The sequence below is a fragment of the Meriones unguiculatus genome, chromosome 6, assembly GCF_030254825.1.
Source record: "Meriones unguiculatus strain TT.TT164.6M chromosome 6, Bangor_MerUng_6.1, whole genome shotgun sequence".
Taxonomy (NCBI): Eukaryota; Metazoa; Chordata; class Mammalia; order Rodentia; family Muridae; genus Meriones; species Meriones unguiculatus.
Genome location: NC_083354.1, coordinates 61,435,980 through 61,455,632, shown reverse-complemented (window position 1 = coordinate 61,455,632; position 19,653 = coordinate 61,435,980). Strand labels below are relative to the sequence as shown.

The 19,653-nt window shown below is 41.1% G+C and overlaps 1 protein-coding gene across 1 annotated transcript; it reads left to right on the top strand.

The window, feature by feature from the left end:
• Positions 1-727: 727 nt before the first annotated feature.
• Positions 728-6,273, top strand: LOC110540472 (tripartite motif-containing protein 43B-like). The gene is made up of 5 exons (XM_060386139.1): positions 728-1,138; positions 2,871-3,101; positions 3,891-3,913; positions 4,595-4,692; positions 5,675-6,273. Exons 1-5 carry the CDS (start codon positions 728-730, stop codon positions 6,271-6,273), a joined length of 1,362 nt encoding a protein of 453 aa, XP_060242122.1.
• Positions 6,274-19,653: the final 13,380 nt, after the last annotated feature.

The window sequence follows — 19,653 nt, the reverse complement described above, 5'->3', positions numbered from 1 at the left end:
CAGATGCAAAGATCCACCATAAATTCTATTGATATCATTGCACCATTTTATGAGGTGAGGGCTCAAATTAAGAAAAAGCAGAAGAGGAACTTAGCATAAGCTTTCCTTGCTTCCTACTGCATGATTTTGGATGCCAGGAGACGACCTGCTTTGAACTACTGCCACTATTTCTTTCACAGCATGATGGCCAATATCCTTGAGTTATGAGCCAACATAAAGTATTATTCTTGGCAAGCGGTGGAACAATTGAAACTTAATGTGAGATCAAACAAAAGCATTTACTGGAGAAGGTGTGAAGTAGGGCTTATTTTATTGGCTAGACAAGAAGGAGGTGTTTTATTAATGTATAACCCAAATGAAAGGCCAGCTTGTGGAGTTGATAGACTTTGATCACTTTATAATGTAATTTTTCTACCACATTGAATTTTCTACAACATCAAACATGGCAATGGCCTTGAATCAAGGTACCAATCTGGGCTGAAGTCTCCAGGAGAATTGCAGATGGGATGACACAGAAAGTCATCAGATCCTCTGTGTTTCCATCTCAAAAAGTGTGCCAGGAATTATCAACAACTATAGACCTATGCTTCATTTTCTTTTTTGTAATAAAAAAAATGAAGCCTATTTTGCCATAGAGAGAACTGAATCACAACTTGAATCAGATTTTGTGAAATTTCTTGTTTCTCTAGTGCCCAATAATAGTAATTCTGTTTCCTTCCCCAGGAAAATGGAGTCAGGCTTCTCACAGGCCTTCCAGGAAGAGCTCATCTGCCCCATCTGCTTGGGCTGCCTAACAGACCCAATCACCATAGCCTGTGGCCACAGCTTCTGTCAGGCCTGCCTCTGCCTTTCCTGGGAAGATCTCCAAGTTCCTGTCCACTGTCCCACGTGTAGGCATCCATCCCATCAGAAGGACTTCAGAACCAACGTTGTTCTGAAGAAGCTGGTGCACATTGCCAGACAGGACAGCCTCATGAAGTACCTGAGCTCTGAGGAGCACAAGTGTGTGACCCACAAGGAGGCAAAGAGGATCTTCTGTGAGGAGAACAGGGTCCTCCTCTGTCAACTGTGCTCTGACTCCCAGGAGCACAAGGGTCACAGACACTGTCCCACTGAAGCAGCTGCTGAGGGGCAAATGGTAAGTGATGTTTCTGAGAGAATATGACAGCTGGAGAGAGGGAGCTTAGCAGAGCACAGGAAGATGCCTGTCCTGATGATACCGAAGCAATTGCATTCTGAATGGAGACTTTTTCAAAACAGTTAATGGAGAAAGGGTGATCACAAATGTAAACACAGTTTCAGAAAATAATAATGTAAAGACAATTTCTAGTTTTATGATTCACTATGCTCAGGTCACTGGAAAATGATATGGTAAATTCATGTCTTTAAAACTGTCCATTATTGGAGATTAAATGAGAAAAAAAAAATACATTGGGTTTAGCTAGAGAGAAGGATCTGGGAATCCCAACCAGATACAAGTTACCCAGACAGTCAGGCTTATAAATCACTTTAACCTAGCAAAGGGTTGTGTTGTACTTTTTATTTCTATTCCCTGTAATCTAAAATTCATAGACAACAACAGTAAAAACATAAAGGATACTGTGATTCCTCTACTCTCCCTACAGTAATGTGTTCATTGCCTAAGAATTCATCAGTACTATGTATTTACCTAAAGTGGATATTTATTACTTTTTACAGGAGAGATTTCTAAATCTAATGGCATCTTTATGGGAGAAGCTCCAAGAAAATCAGGAGAATCTAAAGGCAGGGAACAGAATGACAAATCAGTGGTCGGTGCGTATGATACAGATGCTGAAAATCAGCTTGAAAATAGGATGAGGCAGCTCTCTTGCAAACCTGCTCATTAAAAAGTTGAGAATAATGCATGGTTGTTGATACTAGGAAAACCTTTTCTGCAGGCCTCTAATTCTGAGTGTAGTATACAACTCTGCACTCAGAGAGCATGGCCAAGCTGTGGCAGAGAATGTTGAGACTAATGAGTGACTTGCTGCCAGTTCAGCACAGTGCCTTGACTCTATGGCTGTGTCATGATATTTAATTACTACCTGCAGAATTTCATATTTGTGTGAGCATATGAATTAACAATGAATACCCTTTCTTCAGGTGGCTCAGGATCTCATTAATTTAATAAAAATTCTGTTTTTAATTTTTTTTAATTTTTTATTAATTACACTTTATTCATTTTGTATCCCACTATAGGCCCCTTCCTCCTCCCCTCCCAATACCACCCTCCCTCCTCTTTCTGCCTGCATGCCACTCCCCAAGTCCACTAATAGAAGAGGTTCTCGTCTCCTTTCTGATCTTAGTCTTTCAGTTCACATCAAGAGTGGCTGCATTGTCCTCTACTGTGGCCTGATAAGGCTGCTCCCCCCCCCAGGGGGAGGTGATCATAGAGCAGGCCAGTCAGATAATGTCAGAGGCAGTCCCTCTTCCCATTACTATGTAAACCACATGGACATTGAACTGCCATGGGCTACATCTGTGCAGGGGTTCTAGGTTATCTCCATGAATAGTCCTTGGTTGGAGTATGAGTCTCTGGGAAGTTCCCTGTGTTCAAATTTTCTAGTTCTGTTGCTCTCTTTGTGGAGACCCTGTCCTCTCCAGCTCTTACTATTTCCCACTTCTTACATAAAATTAAAAATTCTTAGAGAAAATGATGAGTTTGTTTGATTGTGCCTTTAACAAAGAAGAATTAAATGAAATAAAATAATTTACATTTCTGAAAAGTGGGTACAGCAAATCAGTGTGCAGCACACTGACAGGATTCACTAGTTGAATTTAAGCATAGAAGTCAGTTGAGAAGATAAAATACTCTATAAATGTGACCTAGAATGTCCCTTTTTCTTCAGGACTACGTGTCTCTTCAGAAAGAAATGATCAGGATGGAGTATAGGAAAGTACATCCAATCCTCTATGAAGAAGAAAAGAAACATATAGAGTGTATGGAAAATGAAGGCCAACCTCTTTTAGAGAAACTCTGGGAAAGCAAAGCCTCCATGGTCCAAAAAATGAATCAACTAATAGAAATGTATCGGGAGCTGATGACAATGTCCCAGCAGCCATATGTGGTGCTGCTCCAGGTGAGCATGGAGGAGTTCATGAAGGGCTTTGTTATCTGAGGCCCACACTGTGACTGTTACATCTAAGATAGCTGTCTACATTCCCTGCACTTATTGTCAGTGGATTTCCTTTTCACGGATAATCTGGAGATACTAGTCTTTGCCATAACCTTAAAAGAACAAGCTTTTGACAGTGTGTCAGTAGATTTCCTATTAAATATCATATCATTTTTTTTTGCTTTTGTAGTTTCCTTCTCTGAAATCCCAAATGAAGTTATTCCTGTTACCAAACATTCCAGTGAGCCTCTACTTGAATATTTTGCCTCTACTTATACACAGTTTACCTAATTTCTTCTTTTTAAAGCTAGGTATTTGAGGGTACTTTGGGAAATAGTGGTTTTGATATATGGACTTCTTTTGTGGTGCATGCTGGCTTGCAACTCACAGTAGTCATAAGGCCTCAAAACTCTAAATTCTGGAATCATAGCTATGAGGTACCAGTCAGGGGTGAAGTCACAGTTTTGAAGCATTCTTCATAAAAAATATTCCTATGCTTTGTAGACAGGCTCAAGGAAGTCCCCTTTGCAAAGCACAGTACAATCACTATGCACTTTCTTTATAAATGGTACTTTCACTGTGTAATTTCATTAAGATATCTCCTCTGCTAATCTTGGTTGGCATTATCCTGAGACATGAAAATAAATTTGTAAGGTGGATCAGTTTGATGATGACTGACATTTATCTGAACTTTATAATCAAACACTGAATGCCATTTCTTCAGAAATCTTAACTACTTTGTTGTCTTTGCAGGACATGGAAGACGTGTTCAGAAGGTGAGTACAGTCATCAGTGCAAGCCAGGATCCTTAAACTAGGCTACAAAGTTGACCAAGCTGCCTTAGCAAACTAAAAACATACTTAGATAGGAATAATACTCAATTGCTTATATATGATGTTTGAGATTGGTTTCATGTATATGAAATCTGTTCTTTACCAGAAAGTACCTTCAATTACTACATCATAGTGAAATGGTGTATAAAAGAGGGCTTGGTGATAAAAGATCTACTTTTGAAATCATAAACCTTGAGGTCCATCACCTTTATTTTCTAGTAGTAGAAGAAGTGGCAGGATGCATGGAGAAACAAATGGGTAGCCAGAAGGGCTTCAAAAAGAGGAAACAACCCTGTTTTCTGATCATGATGTCACTATGATATCAGAAAATGCTTGTGTGAAAGATGTTCAGACAAATGTTTACTTGTACTAATTAGGTGTGTTTTCTGTATGTGTGTGCATCATGGAAGTGTGCCATTGCACATGCATGGAGATCACAGGATGACTTTCACAAGTCAATCCTTTCCTTCCACCACAGGTTCCTGGGATTGAACTCTAGTTGTCAGGCTTGTGTGGGAGGGTATTTAACTCCTGAGTCATTGTCTGAACTTGGAGTGAGGATTTCTCCTAATCACTGTGATGGTGTCTTTAGCACCAGGCAGATCAGGTCTTCTTCTCTTGCAGGAGTGAATCAGTGCAGCTGTGCATGCCCCAGGTGATGAAACCAGAGCTCATTGCCCTGCCCATCATTGGACTGATTGAGAGGTGCAAGTTCTTCCAAGGTGAGTGTCAGCACTATGACCAGAGGTGCCCTTCAACAATGAGATAAGCTTTGTACATATGAATTTGTACCTCCCCTGAAGGACATGTTATTGTAAGTCATGTTTCTAATATCGTTTATTCACCTGGTCATTTAACAAACAACGAATATAAATGAACATGAATATAATGTTGTATGTGATCCAGGATGAAAATGTAGTAACACTTGTTCCTTGAGACATAAGAAATGATAATTAATTCAGGACAATGTAAATCATTCTAAGTGTTGGAGTTATGTGATTGTTTTCCCTTAATCACTTCAGCAGTTGAATATTTTAAAGTACATTACACTTCTTAGTTTAAAAATATATAAATATAGTGGTGTGCACTTGTAATCCCAACATTAAAATGTGGAGCCATGAGGATTGCCCATGAGTCTGAGGCTAGCCTGTTTGAAATAGGGAGTTCCAAGCCAGTCAAAAATATATACCAAGGCTCTGTATCAAAAAAGATGTAAATAAACATAAAATAACTATATACACGAAGGCATATATCATGAGCAATAAAAATAAAACAAATGGATAGGTCAAGAGGCAGCGTCTTTATTCCCCTGTTAGATCTAAATGTGAATTGTAACTTCATATGGAAAGAGTATCAGAGGAGGCAGGGGTTAAAGCCAGAGAGTTACAACCAGGGAACCACTTCTAATGCAAGTTTAGTCTTTACTTTTGTATAAATGTGTGTGCTTACATGCAAATAAAAATACCATCATCACTGCTTCTATTTTAGAAATAACTATTAATGGAAATGGGTAAGGACAGTCTTTGCTGCAGACATAGCTGCAATGCACACGTCTTCCCTTTGCCAGGTGTAATTAAAAGCCACCTCTACAGCATCAGCAAATTTTTCATCAGGATCCCATTCTGTTTCTTGTGAATTTCTTGACTTTGGAGTATTTGTGCCACATTTAACCTGCTAACCTTATCCTTCTCTTTTGTAATTCAGGCAATCTCCAGGTACCTCTCTCACCTAAGAAGTGTAAACAGTCATTTCAACTAAATTGTTGCCTCTTGCCTCTTCCTACAGTGAACATATTCTTTGGAAATGCAATCTTACTCCATGACAAGATGAACCTATTTAAGTTCATGAGAAGATTCAGCTTTAGCCCTCACTATCAGGAGACATCTGTGGAATCGGCTGGACACTATTTTGCTTCCTGTGGATCACAGAGCTTCTTCTCTAGGAGAAGGAAATATTTCTCTAGGAAATATTACTGGGAGATGGATTTAATGGACTCTCAAGACTGGGCTATCGGAGTGTGTGCGGGTGACTATTTAACAAATGCTAGGCAGAAGACTGAACCTGAGGGTGTATTTCTCCTTGTGTGTGTGAAACATGGTAATCAGTACAGTCTCCTCACCACCTGTCCAGTAATTCATCACTATATAGAGAAGCCAGTGGGCCGGGTTGGTGTGTTCCTTGATTGTGAGGGTGGATACGTAAGTTTCATGGATGTAGCCAAGAGTTCCCTCATATACAGTTACCCTCCTGGCACTTTCAATTACCCTGCCAGGCCTTTCTTCTCTTTTGATGGCACATTTTGATAGAAAGCTGTAATCCAATACTTTAGTGATGTTTAAGTATTTCCTAATATAATGTTACTTTTTTACCATTAAACATTAAAATACTATTAAATATAAAACATGGTTAACTATGTTTTCTTTTCTTTGTATTCCTCATAGTCTACCCAGAACACCTTTTTTTAAAGCAGGTTTCTCTTATTTCATTGTTTGTTTATTAGTTTTTGCATACATGTCAGGAGTATTAATTAGGAGTGAAGCTCAAGTTCAGAACTAAAGCCCTTTTAAAATATGCTCAGGACTCTCAGTTGGATTTAGAATCATAAAAATATTATTTAGATGTAGGATTCTATCTTAATGGTTTCAAGCATTGATGTGTATTTTGCTGGCCAATTTTATTTTAAAATGACACAAGATAGAGTTTATGTGGGGAGAGGGGTGGGTGGGTTGGTGTGTGTGTATGTAGCCTTGCCTGCCAGGGAACTAGTTCTGTAGACCAGGCTGTCCTCAAACTCACTGAAATCTGACTACACATCTTCACTTTTACATTGCAATGAATCATTGGTCTGGTTCAAGATCTCTGTCTTTCTGATTCATCAATATGGGATCCTCATTAGGACTCCTATCAGTCATCCTATTATTGCCCTATGTTATAGAACTCCTACAGTTTTGGATCAGCAGGACTGGCCAGCCACTTCATATGTCCCAGTCCTTCACAGATGATACAGATGTTGGGATGGACCAACTCTAAACCCCAGATCTGAGCCTGGATGATAGCAGAGCTGGTTGGCCTACTGACTCTCCCTTATCACCACCACCAGGGTGAGCTCTCCAGCGCTTCTCTGGATAGGCCTCCCAGTGCTGCCATGGGCAGATGGCAAGGTCAGCTTTCCTGATCTCATGCCCTAATCCTGGGCAGCTCATCCACACCCATGCTCCCAAAGCCAGCTCCACTATGCTGCCCAGTAGAGGCACTGGACCCACTCTCTCAAGTGCTGCAGCCTGTGAGGGGCTGGGATAGCTCTCTTGCTCTCAAACCCTGGGACTGGCTCACCAGTGTCTTCCTCATCAGGGCCAGCCCTACTGTGTTGCCCAGGAGAGGTACAGGATTTACTCTTCCAAGTGCTTTAACCAGTAGGGGGCAGAGCTAGTTCTTACTGTTAGAGATAGTTTTTTGTGCACTGTGTATTCAAAAGTTGATTTCTGTACCCAGAGATCTGGTTTCAGTCCAGGCTTTGGCACTGTAGTTTCTTTTTTCTTTTCTTTTTTTTTATATTAATCACAGGTTATTTACTTTGTATCCCAGCCTTAGTCCCCTCCTTTATTCCCTCCGAATCCCACCCTCACTACCTCATCCTCTCCCTGCCCCTTTCCAAGTCCACTAACAGGAGAGGACCTCCTCCCCTTCCATCTGACCCTAGCTTATCAAGTCTCTTCAGGACTGGCTGCAATGTCCTCTTCTGTGGCCTAACAAGGCTGATCTTCCCTCATGAGGGGCGGGGGTGAAAGAGCTTGGTGTTGAGTTCATGTCAGAGTCCATGTTCCCTTTATTAGAAAACCCATTTGGACACTGAGCTACCATGGGCTATATCCAAGCAGGGCTTCTAGATTATATCCATACAAGGTCCTTGGTTGGAGAAACAGTCTCATGAAAGACCCCTGTGCCCTGATATATTTGGTCCTTGTGGAGCTATTGTATTCTCCAGGTCTTACTAATTCCTCCTTCTTTCATATGATTCCCTGCTTGGTTTGGTTATGAGTCTTAGTATCTGCTTTGATACACTGCTAGGTAGAATCTTTCAGAGGCACTTTGCTGTAGGCTCCTGTCCTGTTACTTGTTTTCTCCTATATCCAATGTCCATCCCATTAGTCTTTCTAAGTGAGGATTGGTCATCTTAACCCCAGTCCACTTTCTTGTTTATCTTCTTTAGATGTATAGATTTCAGTATATTTATCCTATCTTATAGGTCTATATAAGTGAGTATATACCATGTGTGTCTTTCTGCTTTTGGGATACCTCATTCAGGATGATGGTTTCCAGGTCCCACCATTTGCCTGCAAATTTCATGATTTCCTCATTTTTAACTGCTGAGTATTATTCCATTGTGTAAATGTATCACAATTTCTGTATACATTCCTCAACTGAGGGACATCTGGGTTGTTTCCAGGTTCTGGCTAATATGAATAAAGCTGCTATAAACACGTTTGAGCAAATGTCCTTGCTGTGTACTTGAGCATCCTTTGGATATATGCCTAGGAGTGGTATAGCTGGATCTTGAGGAATCACTATTCCTATTTGTCTGGGAAAGAGCCAGATTGATTTCCAAAGTGGTTGTACAAGTTTGCATTCCCACCAGCTATGGAGGGGGGTTCCCTTTCTCCACAACCTCCCCAGCATGTGTTGTCACTTGAGTTTTTGATCTTAGCCATTCTGATGGGTGAAAGGTGAAATCTCAAGGCCATTTTGATTTGTATCTCCCTGATGGCTAAGGACATTGAGCATTTCTTTAAGTGTTTTGCTGCCATTCTACAGTCCTCTACACAGAGTTCTCTGTTTAATTCTGTGCCCCATTTTTTAATTGGATTACTTGATTTGTTGCTCTTTAACTTCTTGAGTTCTTTATATATACTGGATATTAGCCCTCTGTCAGATGTAGGGTTGGTGAAGATCCTTTCCCAGTCTGTAGGCTGTTGTTTTGTTTTGATGACAGTGTCTTTTCCTTTACAGAAGTTTTTCAGTTTCATGAGGTCCCATTTATTTATTGTTGATCTTAGAGGCTGGCACTGTAGTTTCTATGAAACATCTCTTGCCTCAATGCTGTGTAAACATTGTTTTTTACTAACTTTCTGATTGGTTAATAAAGAGCTGAATAGCCAATATCAGGGAAGGAAAGGATAAGGTGGGACTTCTGAACCCAGTGATGGGGTCCTGGGTTTGGGGGAAGGCATCCTCAGAAGAGAGTTGCCATGAAGACACAGATGAGCAAGGAGGTATAAGAGAGAGACTAAGATGGCAGGCAATGAGCCACACAGCTGGAAAGTAAGCCAGTGTTAGAATAGCTCAGTATATGCTCAGCTATAGTCCCTGAAGCTTATAATAAAAAATAAAAGTTTACATGCCATTATTCAGGAGCTAGGATGGGCATATCAACCACTTTGGAAATCAATCTGGCAGTTTCTCAGACAATTAGGAATAGTGCTTCCACAAGATCCAGCTATACCACTCCTAGGCATATATCTAAAATATGCTCTAATACACAACAAAGACAGTTGCTCAACCATGTTCATAGCCACTTTATCCATAAGATTCTGAATCTGGAAACAACCCAGATGTCCCTCAGTTGAGATATGTATACAGAAATTGTGGTACATTTACACAATTGAATAATACTCAGCAATTGAAAACAAGAAAATGATGAAATTTGCAGACAAATGGATGAAAACAAGAAAAGATCATCCTGAGTGAGGTATCCCAGAAGCAGAAAGACACATATGGTATATACTCACTTATAAGTGGATATTAGACTATAATATAGGATAATCATACCAAAATCTGTACACTTAAAGAAGCTAAGCAAGAAGGAAGACCCTGGTAAGATACTTAATCCTTATTCAGAAAGGCAAACTGGTTAGACTTTGGAAGATGGAGAAAACAGGGATCAGGACAGGAGCCTACCACAGAGGGCCTCTGAAAAAACTCTCCTCAGCAGGGTATTAAAGCAGATGCTGAGACTCATAACCAAATTTTGGTCATAGTACAGGGAATCTTATAAAAAAGGGGGAGATAGAATGACCTGGGGGGGGACTGGAGCTCCACAAGGAGAACAACAGATCCAAAAAAAAAAAAATCTGGGGTCAGGGGTCTTTTTTGAGACTGATAGATACTCCAACCAAGGATCATTCATGGAATAACCTAGAACCCCCTGCACAGATGTAGTCTCCAGCAGCTCAGTATCCAAATGTGTTCCCTAGGAAGTGGAACAGGAGCTGTTTCTGACATGAACTCAGTGTCCGGCTCTTTGATCAATTCTCCCTGAGGAGGGTGGGCAGCTTTACCAGGCCACAGAGGAAGACAATGCAGACAGTCCTGATGAGACCTGATAGACTAGGGTCAGATGGAAGGGGATGAGGACCTCCCTATCAGTGGACTGAGGGAGGGACATGGGAGGAGAAAAGGGAGGGAGGGAGAGACTGGGAGGGAAGTACAGCTGGGATACAAAGTGAATAAACTGTATTAAATTTTTTAAAAAAATAAACAAAAGAAAATTAAAATAACCCACTGCATCCTATCAGATCATCAGATGAAAGTTGGATTTTGAGAAACCCAGAAAAAAATAAAAGCCTATCCATTCATGAAAACTAACCAACTCTCTATTTAATAACTACTGGGTCAAGGAAATAATAAAGAAAGAAACTGAAGTCATCCTAGAATTTAATGAAAATCAATGCAAAACTTACTTGAAATTATGGGACACAATGAAACTGGCACCAAGATAGATATTCATAGCATTAAATGCTTATGTACTCATACTATCAACTTAACAGTACACCTGAAAGCTCTGGAAAAACAAAACAACACACAAAACACCCACACAACCAAGAGGTGTAGAGAGCGATAAATAACCAAACTAAGGCCTGTAATTAATAAAATAGAAACAAAGAGAACAACACAAAGAATCAATGAAAGAAAGATTTGTCCTTTGAGAAAATCGATAAGATTGCCAAACCTTTATCCAAACTAAATTTAAAAAAAAGAACAGAGAATATGTAAATTAAAAACTCAGACACAAAATTGGGTCATAACAACAGATGTTGGGGAAATCCAAAGATTCTTTAGGTCATAATTTAAAAACCTTTCCTTCACAGAATTCAAAAATTGAAAAGAAGTGACTAATTTTCTTGATAGGACATCTTACCAAAGATGAATGATTTAAATAGAACTTTAACGCCTAAGAAAATAAAAACAGTCAGTAAAAGTCTTCTAATAAAAAACAAAAAGAAAGAAAAAGACAGAGGAAAGAAGGAAGAAAGAAAGAAGGAAGGAAAGAAAGAAAGAAGTCCAAGGCCGTATTTCTTTAGGAAAGAATTCTACCAAGCTTTCAAAGAAAAGTTAACACTATACTTCTGAAATTATTACACAAAGTCTAAACAAAAGGAACATTTACAATTTTATTTTATGTGGCCACAGTCACTCTGATATCTAAACCACTCAAAAAGAAAAGTAAAGATCCAGCTATGCCACTAAGCATATATCCAAAAAAGGCTCAAGTATACAAAAAGGACATTTGCTCAACCATGTTTGTAGCAGCTTTATTTGTAATAGCAAGAACCTGGAAAAAAACCCAGATGCTCCTCAGTTGAGGAAAGGATACAGAAATTGTGGTACATCTACACAATGGAATATTACTCAGCAATAAAAAACAAGGAAATCATGGAATTTGCAGGTAAATGGTGGGAATAGGAAAATATCATCCTGAGTGAGGTATCCCAGAAGCATAAAGACACACAGTATATACTCACTCATATAGACATATAATATAGGATAAACCTATCCTGGAGAGGACAGGAGCTCCACAAGGAGAGCAACAGAAGGAAATTATCCGAGTATAGGGGTCTTTCCTGAGATTGATACTCCAACCAAGTACCATGCATGGAGATAACCTAGAACCCCTGCATAAATGTAGCCCATGGCAGTTCAGTGTCCAAGTGGGTTCCATTGTGATAGGAACAGGGACGATCTCTGACATGAACTGATTGGCCTGCTAGACCACCAGGAGACAACTGGATGCAAGAGCAAGAGAGCTATATTACAAGAGTGATCAAACTCAGGACGCAAGTCTCATAGACACAGCAGTAGAGAAGTGGGATGTCGAGCCCTGAGTGAGCAGGGTTTCTAAAGGGAGAGACCGTGAGCAGCAGGTTTCCATGACAGCAAACAGGGGGTCACAAGTTTTCATGACAGCAAGCAGGGGGTTCATGCCTTGATGTTATGGGATCAGGTAAAAGTTAGAGGGTCAAGGTGACCTTTTCTGAGGCACAATTGCTTAAGACATATGATCACAATGGCTATTCTTTTAAAGTATATCTGAAACACTGGGGAGAATTTTCCCACCTGATTCTCAACAGATTCTCATTGATTATTGCCAGGGAGATTGTCTCTGTTTTCTATAAAGTATTTATTCTGTGATATTTCCTGGTACCTGAATTCAGCTCCCAGTCAAGATGGCTCTTTATTTAAAAATGGAGTTATACCCAAGCTAACTATACCCAAGCTAACTTAAACTCTTCCAGTAGAAATCTCATGCAATGGAAAGTGCCTGGAATTTACAAGGGTGACTCCTAGTAATGGAGAATACAAAGCCTGATCCAGCCAGCCATCTCTCTATCCAGGCAACTTCCAGTATTGTACTGGAATCCAGTGGTACACCAATCCGGCTATCAAACCTTGAGCCTACAATTCATCCTACCTGCAACGTGTGCTGGCAGTACACACAATAATGACACAAAACCTGAAGTAGAGGCCAACTGATGACTGGTCTAACTTGAGACCCACCCCAGGAGAAGAAGCCCATGCATGACGCTGCCTGGATGACCAGGAACTGGAGGCTGGATAGGCGAGAAACCTAGGGTAGGAGGAAAAAAACTGAATGAAATGACTTCTAATATTCTCCTATATTCATATATCAGGGCCTCGTGTAATCTGCCTCTGAGAAGGTTACTTCAGCTGCTTATTGGAGCAGATGCAGAGATTCACAGCCAAACATTTGACAAAGAAATAGTTCAAGCCAGAGATCTCCATCTTGAGCTCCCCTCAAACTCAAGAAACCTCGTGGAAGAGGAAAGAATTGTAGAGACCAGGAAGTTTGGGGATACCAGGAGAGCACAGCTCACACAATCAACAAAGGAGGGCTAGAGGGTCACAGAATCTGAAGCAGCAATCACAGAACATGCCTAGGTCTGTGCTTAGGTCTTCTGCATATATTAAGGTAGTCAGCTTGATGTTCTCTCTCTCTCTCTCTCTCTCTCTCTCTCTCTCTCTCTGTGTGTGTGTGTGTGTGTGTGTGTGTGTGTGTGTGTGTGTGTGTGTTGGGGGAAGGATTCCTAACCCTGTGAGTGGGGTGTCTCTGACTCTTTCACTGTCTCTTAGGATCCATTCCCACTGTCTGGGTTGCCTTGCCCAGCCTTTTTCTGTCTAGTCTTTCTTAATTTTTTTAAATATTTAATTTTTTTAAAATTTTTTATTTAACTTTTATTAATTACAATTTATTCCTTTTGTATCCCCCCATAAGCCCCTCCCCCCTCCCCTCCCGGTCCCATATTCCCCCCCTTTCTGCATGCATGCCTCTCCCCAAGTCCACTGATATGGGAGGTCCTCCTCTCCTTCTTTCTGATCTTTTTTTTTTGTTCTTCTCAATGCAGTTTATTCAGGAACCTTGAACAATCTTCTCACCCTGGGGAAAGCCAGCCCACAGCTTAAAATAGCCTCTGAGTAGCCAACCCCAGCATGCCTCGTGGGCAATGCAGATAGGTCCACATACACGGAAGCAAGCCAGATCCTCAGCCTTAGCCAAATATGGAGTTGTTTGTGACAGAGAGCACTCACTATGGGGAAGGTAGAAGGCGGAAACCAGCTCCATCTTTAAGGCAAGGCATTACGCAGCTCTCTACAGTTCCCCCTTTTTTTTGTGTTGGTCTCCTTGGTTTGCCTGTGGTGTATATGTAAGATTAGAGTCTCACAACAGCGTAATGCAGCCATGATCATTCAGGCCTTTACAGCCATTGAAGCAGGACAGTCTCCCCAAGCATGGTTGGCTACCATAAAAAGCTAAAATGTTACGCTCAGGATGCGAGGCTAAGCACTGCACTCAGGGTCAGCCACTTTGGACCCAGAGAAGAGCATGTCTGATTGCATGCGGTTTGATGCCCCAGGTCCCGCCTCTGTGAAAAAGGTATCAGACGGGTCTGATGCTCTTTGGGTGGATGACACCTAAATGAACATTGGTACAAAGTCCCAATTTATTTCTAATATCAGAGATCAGACCTCTACTCTTGCCTGATGCATCTAAAATAAATATTTAATTTTTAAGTTTTTTATTTATTACAATTTAGTCACTTTGTATCCCAGCTATGGCCCCCTCCCTCATCCCTTCCCAATCCTGCCCTCTCTCCCACTTCTCCTCCCATGTGCTCCTTCCCCAGTCAACTGGTAGGTGAGGTCCTCCTCCCATTTCATCTGACCCTAGCCTATCAGGTTTCCTCAGGACTGCCCACACTGTCTTCCTCTTTGGGGTGGTAAAGCTGCTCACCTCTCAGGGGGAGGTGATCAAAGAGCCAGTCAATGAGTTCATGTCAGAGAGAGACCCTGTTCCCAGTACTAGGGAATCCACTTGGAGACTGAGCTGCCATGGACTACGTCTAGGGTTTCTATGTTATCACCATGCATGCTCCTTGGTCGGAGTATCAGTCTCAGAAAAGACCCCAGTCTAGTCTTACTGTACCCTTTTCAAGGTATTCGGTAGATATCCTTGGGAGGCTTGCTCTTTTCTGAGGAGAAAAGGAAATGTGGATGCTGGACACAACAGAGGCTGAGATGGGAACTGGGAGGATTGAATGAAGAGGGGGTTGTGGTAAGGCTGTATTGCATAAGAGAATAAATTTTAAAATGTATGCGTACAGGTATTTATCAGATACAAACTCAGCAGACTGAAACAACAGTAAAATCAGAAAGGACTTGTAATCCATCATGCTCTAAATGTGGCCAAATGTACACAATTTGCCCACCACAATAGTGCATCTGAGAAACTTTGAACAGGAGGTAAGCCACTGAGCTCCCATGACTGTTCTTCTGTGATTTCTGTTTTAAAACAATTTTATTAACTTAAGAAAATTTCAGATCTCATATAGTGATAATGTTCACCCATGAACCCTCCTCCAATTCCCTCCCTCTTACTCTGTGTGTCTATTCTGAAGTAGGTGTCCTTGTGCTCTGGCTCTTACAATCTTTCTGCCTCTTCTGCAAGGTTCCCTGAGTCATAGGTATGAGGGTTTATGCTAAAGATGCATCAAATGTGATGTTTTATGGCTGGAATGTTGCTTTTGAGGAAATGAGGGATTTGGAGATTATCTGGGATACTGGCCACAATACAAAGGCAACCCCATGAAGTTTTCTGTCTCTATTTCTAGCAGAAATGATTGCATAAGAAATACAAGACACTCTACCCCATTTGAGCTTACTATTCCTGTTTTCAGATCAAGTGAATTGCTTCCTTATATTCTCCTCAAATACCTGGTGTTAAGCAGGTAGTAATCAAATGGCATATCTGATGTCTACTGTGTTAAGCATTATAGTCTTTTCTAATACAATATGCAGTATGTTTTCTAAAGGGACACCCTAAGTTCTCAGGACTCTGTCTGTAGTGTCCTTGCTGTAATATTCTGTTTAGAGCCTAGGCTTCACACAAGTCAAGCTATACATAAAAAGCCAAATGGTAAATACAGTCAAATCTTGCTTATATGTTGGGACATTAAAATGTGTAACTTTCACTATGCCTTTAGGAATAAGGTGCATAAAACAGAGATAGCAGACTGGAGGGCCAAAGGGAAAGTGAAATTTTGGGAATCAGTTCCTGAAAATCTGGGATGATCAAAGAAATTTGCCTCAGATAGACATTCCAACTCATTTCTTCCAGGGTTTTCAAATGCACATGACACTCTGGGTATTTTTCTAGTAACAGAACAAGTAGTGGTTGTCAGAAGAAGAGAGAATTTGTTTAGTGTGGGAAGGGGTTTGTGTGCACTCAGAGACTGGAAAACTACAAAATTATGGAGAAAGAATTAATTAACATTTAATTCGAGGGTGTTGCAAACATAAAAATAGCTTAAGAATAAAGCAAGTGAAAGAATAAGAGAAAATCACTTTTTTTTTTTCAGAAAAAAATAATCCCTTCTTTTAGGATGATGAGAAACTGCTTTTTTTTCTATCTCAGATGATAAATAATTAGATTTGATTAGATAAAATATGGATCCAAAGATTTCAAGGATGAATAAATCTGCTTCCAGTGCATCCCTGTGCTCCGGCTTGACACCACTAATTTAAACTCACATAGATACATAATATTTTTAGGATGCTGGAATCCAGCTCAGTGTACTGAACATACCCATGGCTCTTTCATTAAACTAGAGCCTAAATCCTAATTAGTAATTCTCACCTGCATGCAAAAACAAACAAACAACAAACAAGAACCACCATGAAAGGAAGTGTTCTGGGTGGAATATATGAAGCACAGATACTCAGCCATTTTTTACCCTTAATAGCATTTTATTATTTAATGGCTGTAAAACATTATAGTAGGAAATACTTATACAGCACTAAAGTACTGGATTACAGATTCCTACGCTCTTGTGTAGCCAGTGGAGAGGAAATGCCTGACAGAGTAAGGCCAAAGATTGGCACAACTTAAGACACACCCCATGAGAGAGAGCCAATTCCTGATATTATTGGTGATGCTCTGCTTTGCTTGTACACAGGGGCCCATCATAACTGTCTTGGAAGAAGTTTCATCCAGCCGCTGATAGAAGCAGATGGAGAGATCCACAGCCAAACAAGTGGCAAGACTCTGGAAGAGTCTTGTGGAAGAGTGGGAGGAAGAGTTGAGGGAGCTGGAGGGGTCAAGGACACCACCGAAAGACATGCAAAGTCAACTAACCTTGGTCCAAGATACTGAAACACCAACCAAGGAGCATGCATGGGATGGGCGTAGGCTCCCTATACATATATAGCACATGTGCACCTTTTTCTTCAGGTAGGTTCCCTAACAACTAGAGTAGGAGCTATCTCTGACTCTTTTGCCTGCTTTTGGATTCCTTTCACATAAGTGGGGTGCCTTGTCTGGCCTCAGTGGGAGAGGATGCAGCTAGTCCTGCTATGACTTGATGTACCAGGGTGGGATGGTGCCCATGATGGGCCTCCACCTCTCAGAGGATAATGGGATTGGGGAATGGATGGGGGTTGGACTGAGAGGAGACTGAGGTGGGCTTCAATCGGGCCATAAAGTGAATAAAATAAATAAATAGGAAAATAATTCAAAAGAGCTCCTTACCGATTTTTTTGGTCAATAGATTTTTTTACTGTTATTAAATTTAATATAATTCATTCAGTTTGTATCCCAGATATAGCCCCCTCTCTCATCCCCTCCCAGTCCCACTGTCTCTCCCTCATCTCCTTCCATGCCCCTCTCCAAGTCCACTGATAGGGGAGGACCTCTTCCCCTTCCACTGACCCTAGCCTATCAGGTCTCATCAGGACTGGCTGTATTTGTCTTTCTCTGAGGTCTGGTAAGGCTGCCCCCACCTGAGGGGAATGTGATCAAAGAGCTAGCCATTGAGTTTATATCAGAGACAGCCCCCATTCCCCTTACTAGGGTACCCACTTTGAGACTGAGCTGACATGGGCTACATTAAAGCAGGGGTACTAGGATATATCCATGAATGGTCCTTGGTTGGACCATTCAATAAAGACCCCTGGGCCCAGATTTTTTAGTTTTGTTTCTCTCCTTGTGGATTCCCGTCCCCACCAGGTCATTCGTTCTCCCTCTTCTTTCCTAAGATTACCTGCACAATGTCCAAAATTTGGCTATGAGTCTTAGCATCTGCTTCAATTCCCTACTGGGTAGTCGTTCAGAGGACCTCTCTGGTAGGCCTGGAAAACTTTTTTTTAAAGGAAAGAATGAAGGAAGAAAGGAAAACAGGAAGGAGAAAAGAAAGGAGAGCATAGCTTTAATCCCAGCATTGGGAGGCAGATACAGCAAGATCTCTGTGAATTCCAGGCCAGCCTTGTGTACAGAGTGAATCAGAGCTACATAAAGAAACCTTGTGTTAGCCAAAAAATATGACAAACTAGGGGAGACTTGTGGAAAAGTGGGAGGAAGGACTGACGGAGTTAGTGGGGTCAAGCACACCACAAGACCTATAGTATAAAGTAACCTGGGCACATGGGGGCTCACAGAGACTAAACCACCCACCAGAGGGCAGGCATGGGCTGGACCTAGACCCCCTAAACATATGTAGCATATGTTTATATGTTCATATGTTCATATAAACATATGTTCATCTTTGTCACCATATGGTTTGCTCCCCAACAATATGAGTAGGGTTTGTCTCTGACTTTGCTGCCTATGTCTGGATCCCTTTCTCCTAGCTGGGCTACCTTGTAAAGCCTCAGTGGGAGAGAATGTGCTTAGTCCTGCTGTGACTTGAGGTGCCAGGGTGGGTTTGTACCCATGACGTATATACCCTTCGTTGAGAAGGATAATGGTGGGGGGATTAATGGAGAGATCAGGAAGAAAGGAGAAAGAAGGCTAAGATAAGGCTGTAAAATGGTTAAATAAATAAATAGATAAATGGAAGAAAAAAAAAAAGAAACCCTGTCTTAAAAACAGATGGGGAAAAAAACAGTCAACAATCTTTTATATTTAATAGTATTTTAATGTTTCATAGCAATAAAAGCAATAACATTACAGAGGGAAATACTTAAACAGCACTAAAGTACTAGATTACAGCTTCCTATAGTCATGTGTGTCCAGAGGAGAAGAAAAGCCTGACAGGGTAATTGAAGGTGCCAGGAGTGCAACTGTATATGAAGGAAGTCTTGGCGACATTCAGTAAACTCACACATCCACCCTCACAATCAAGGAGCACACCAACCTGGCCCACTGGCTTCTCTACACAGTGATGAAATGGTGGAAAAGTGGTGAGGAGACTGTACTGATTACCCTGCTTCACACACACAAGGAGAAATACACCCTCAGTTCAGTCTGCAGGTTTCTCTTCTTCAAGCAAGCATCCTGACACACCCCTACAGCCCAGTCCCAAGAATCCTTCAAATCCAGTTCCCAGGAATAGTTTCCAAAGGTGAAGCTCCATGATCCCCAGGCAGCAAACAGTGTCCAGCAGATTACACAGATGTCTTCTGATGGCGAGGTCTAAAGCTAAATCTCATGACAGTAAATAGGTTTGTCTTCTCATGGAGTAAGATTGTCTTTTCAAAGGAAATATTCACTGTGGGAAGAGGCAACAAGTCAATTAAAACAACTGTTTACATTTCTCTGGTTGGAGAGGTAGGTAAAAACTTCCTAGATGTAAAAAGTAGGCTATGACTAGATGGTTATATGAAGCTCAAACACATCAAACTCAAGAAATTCCACAAGTAACAGAGTTAGATCATGATGAAAATATTTCTGAAAAGTTGTCGATGCTGTTTTTGAAGGAGCCTCAGGCTACTTCTGTCAAGTGACTTTGGATTACACCTGGCAAATAGAAGTTGTGTGTGTTGCAGTAAGGTCCAGGGCAAAGGCTGTCCTCATGGGCCCCCTATTCCTAACACATAAGAAATGACTACTTTCATAT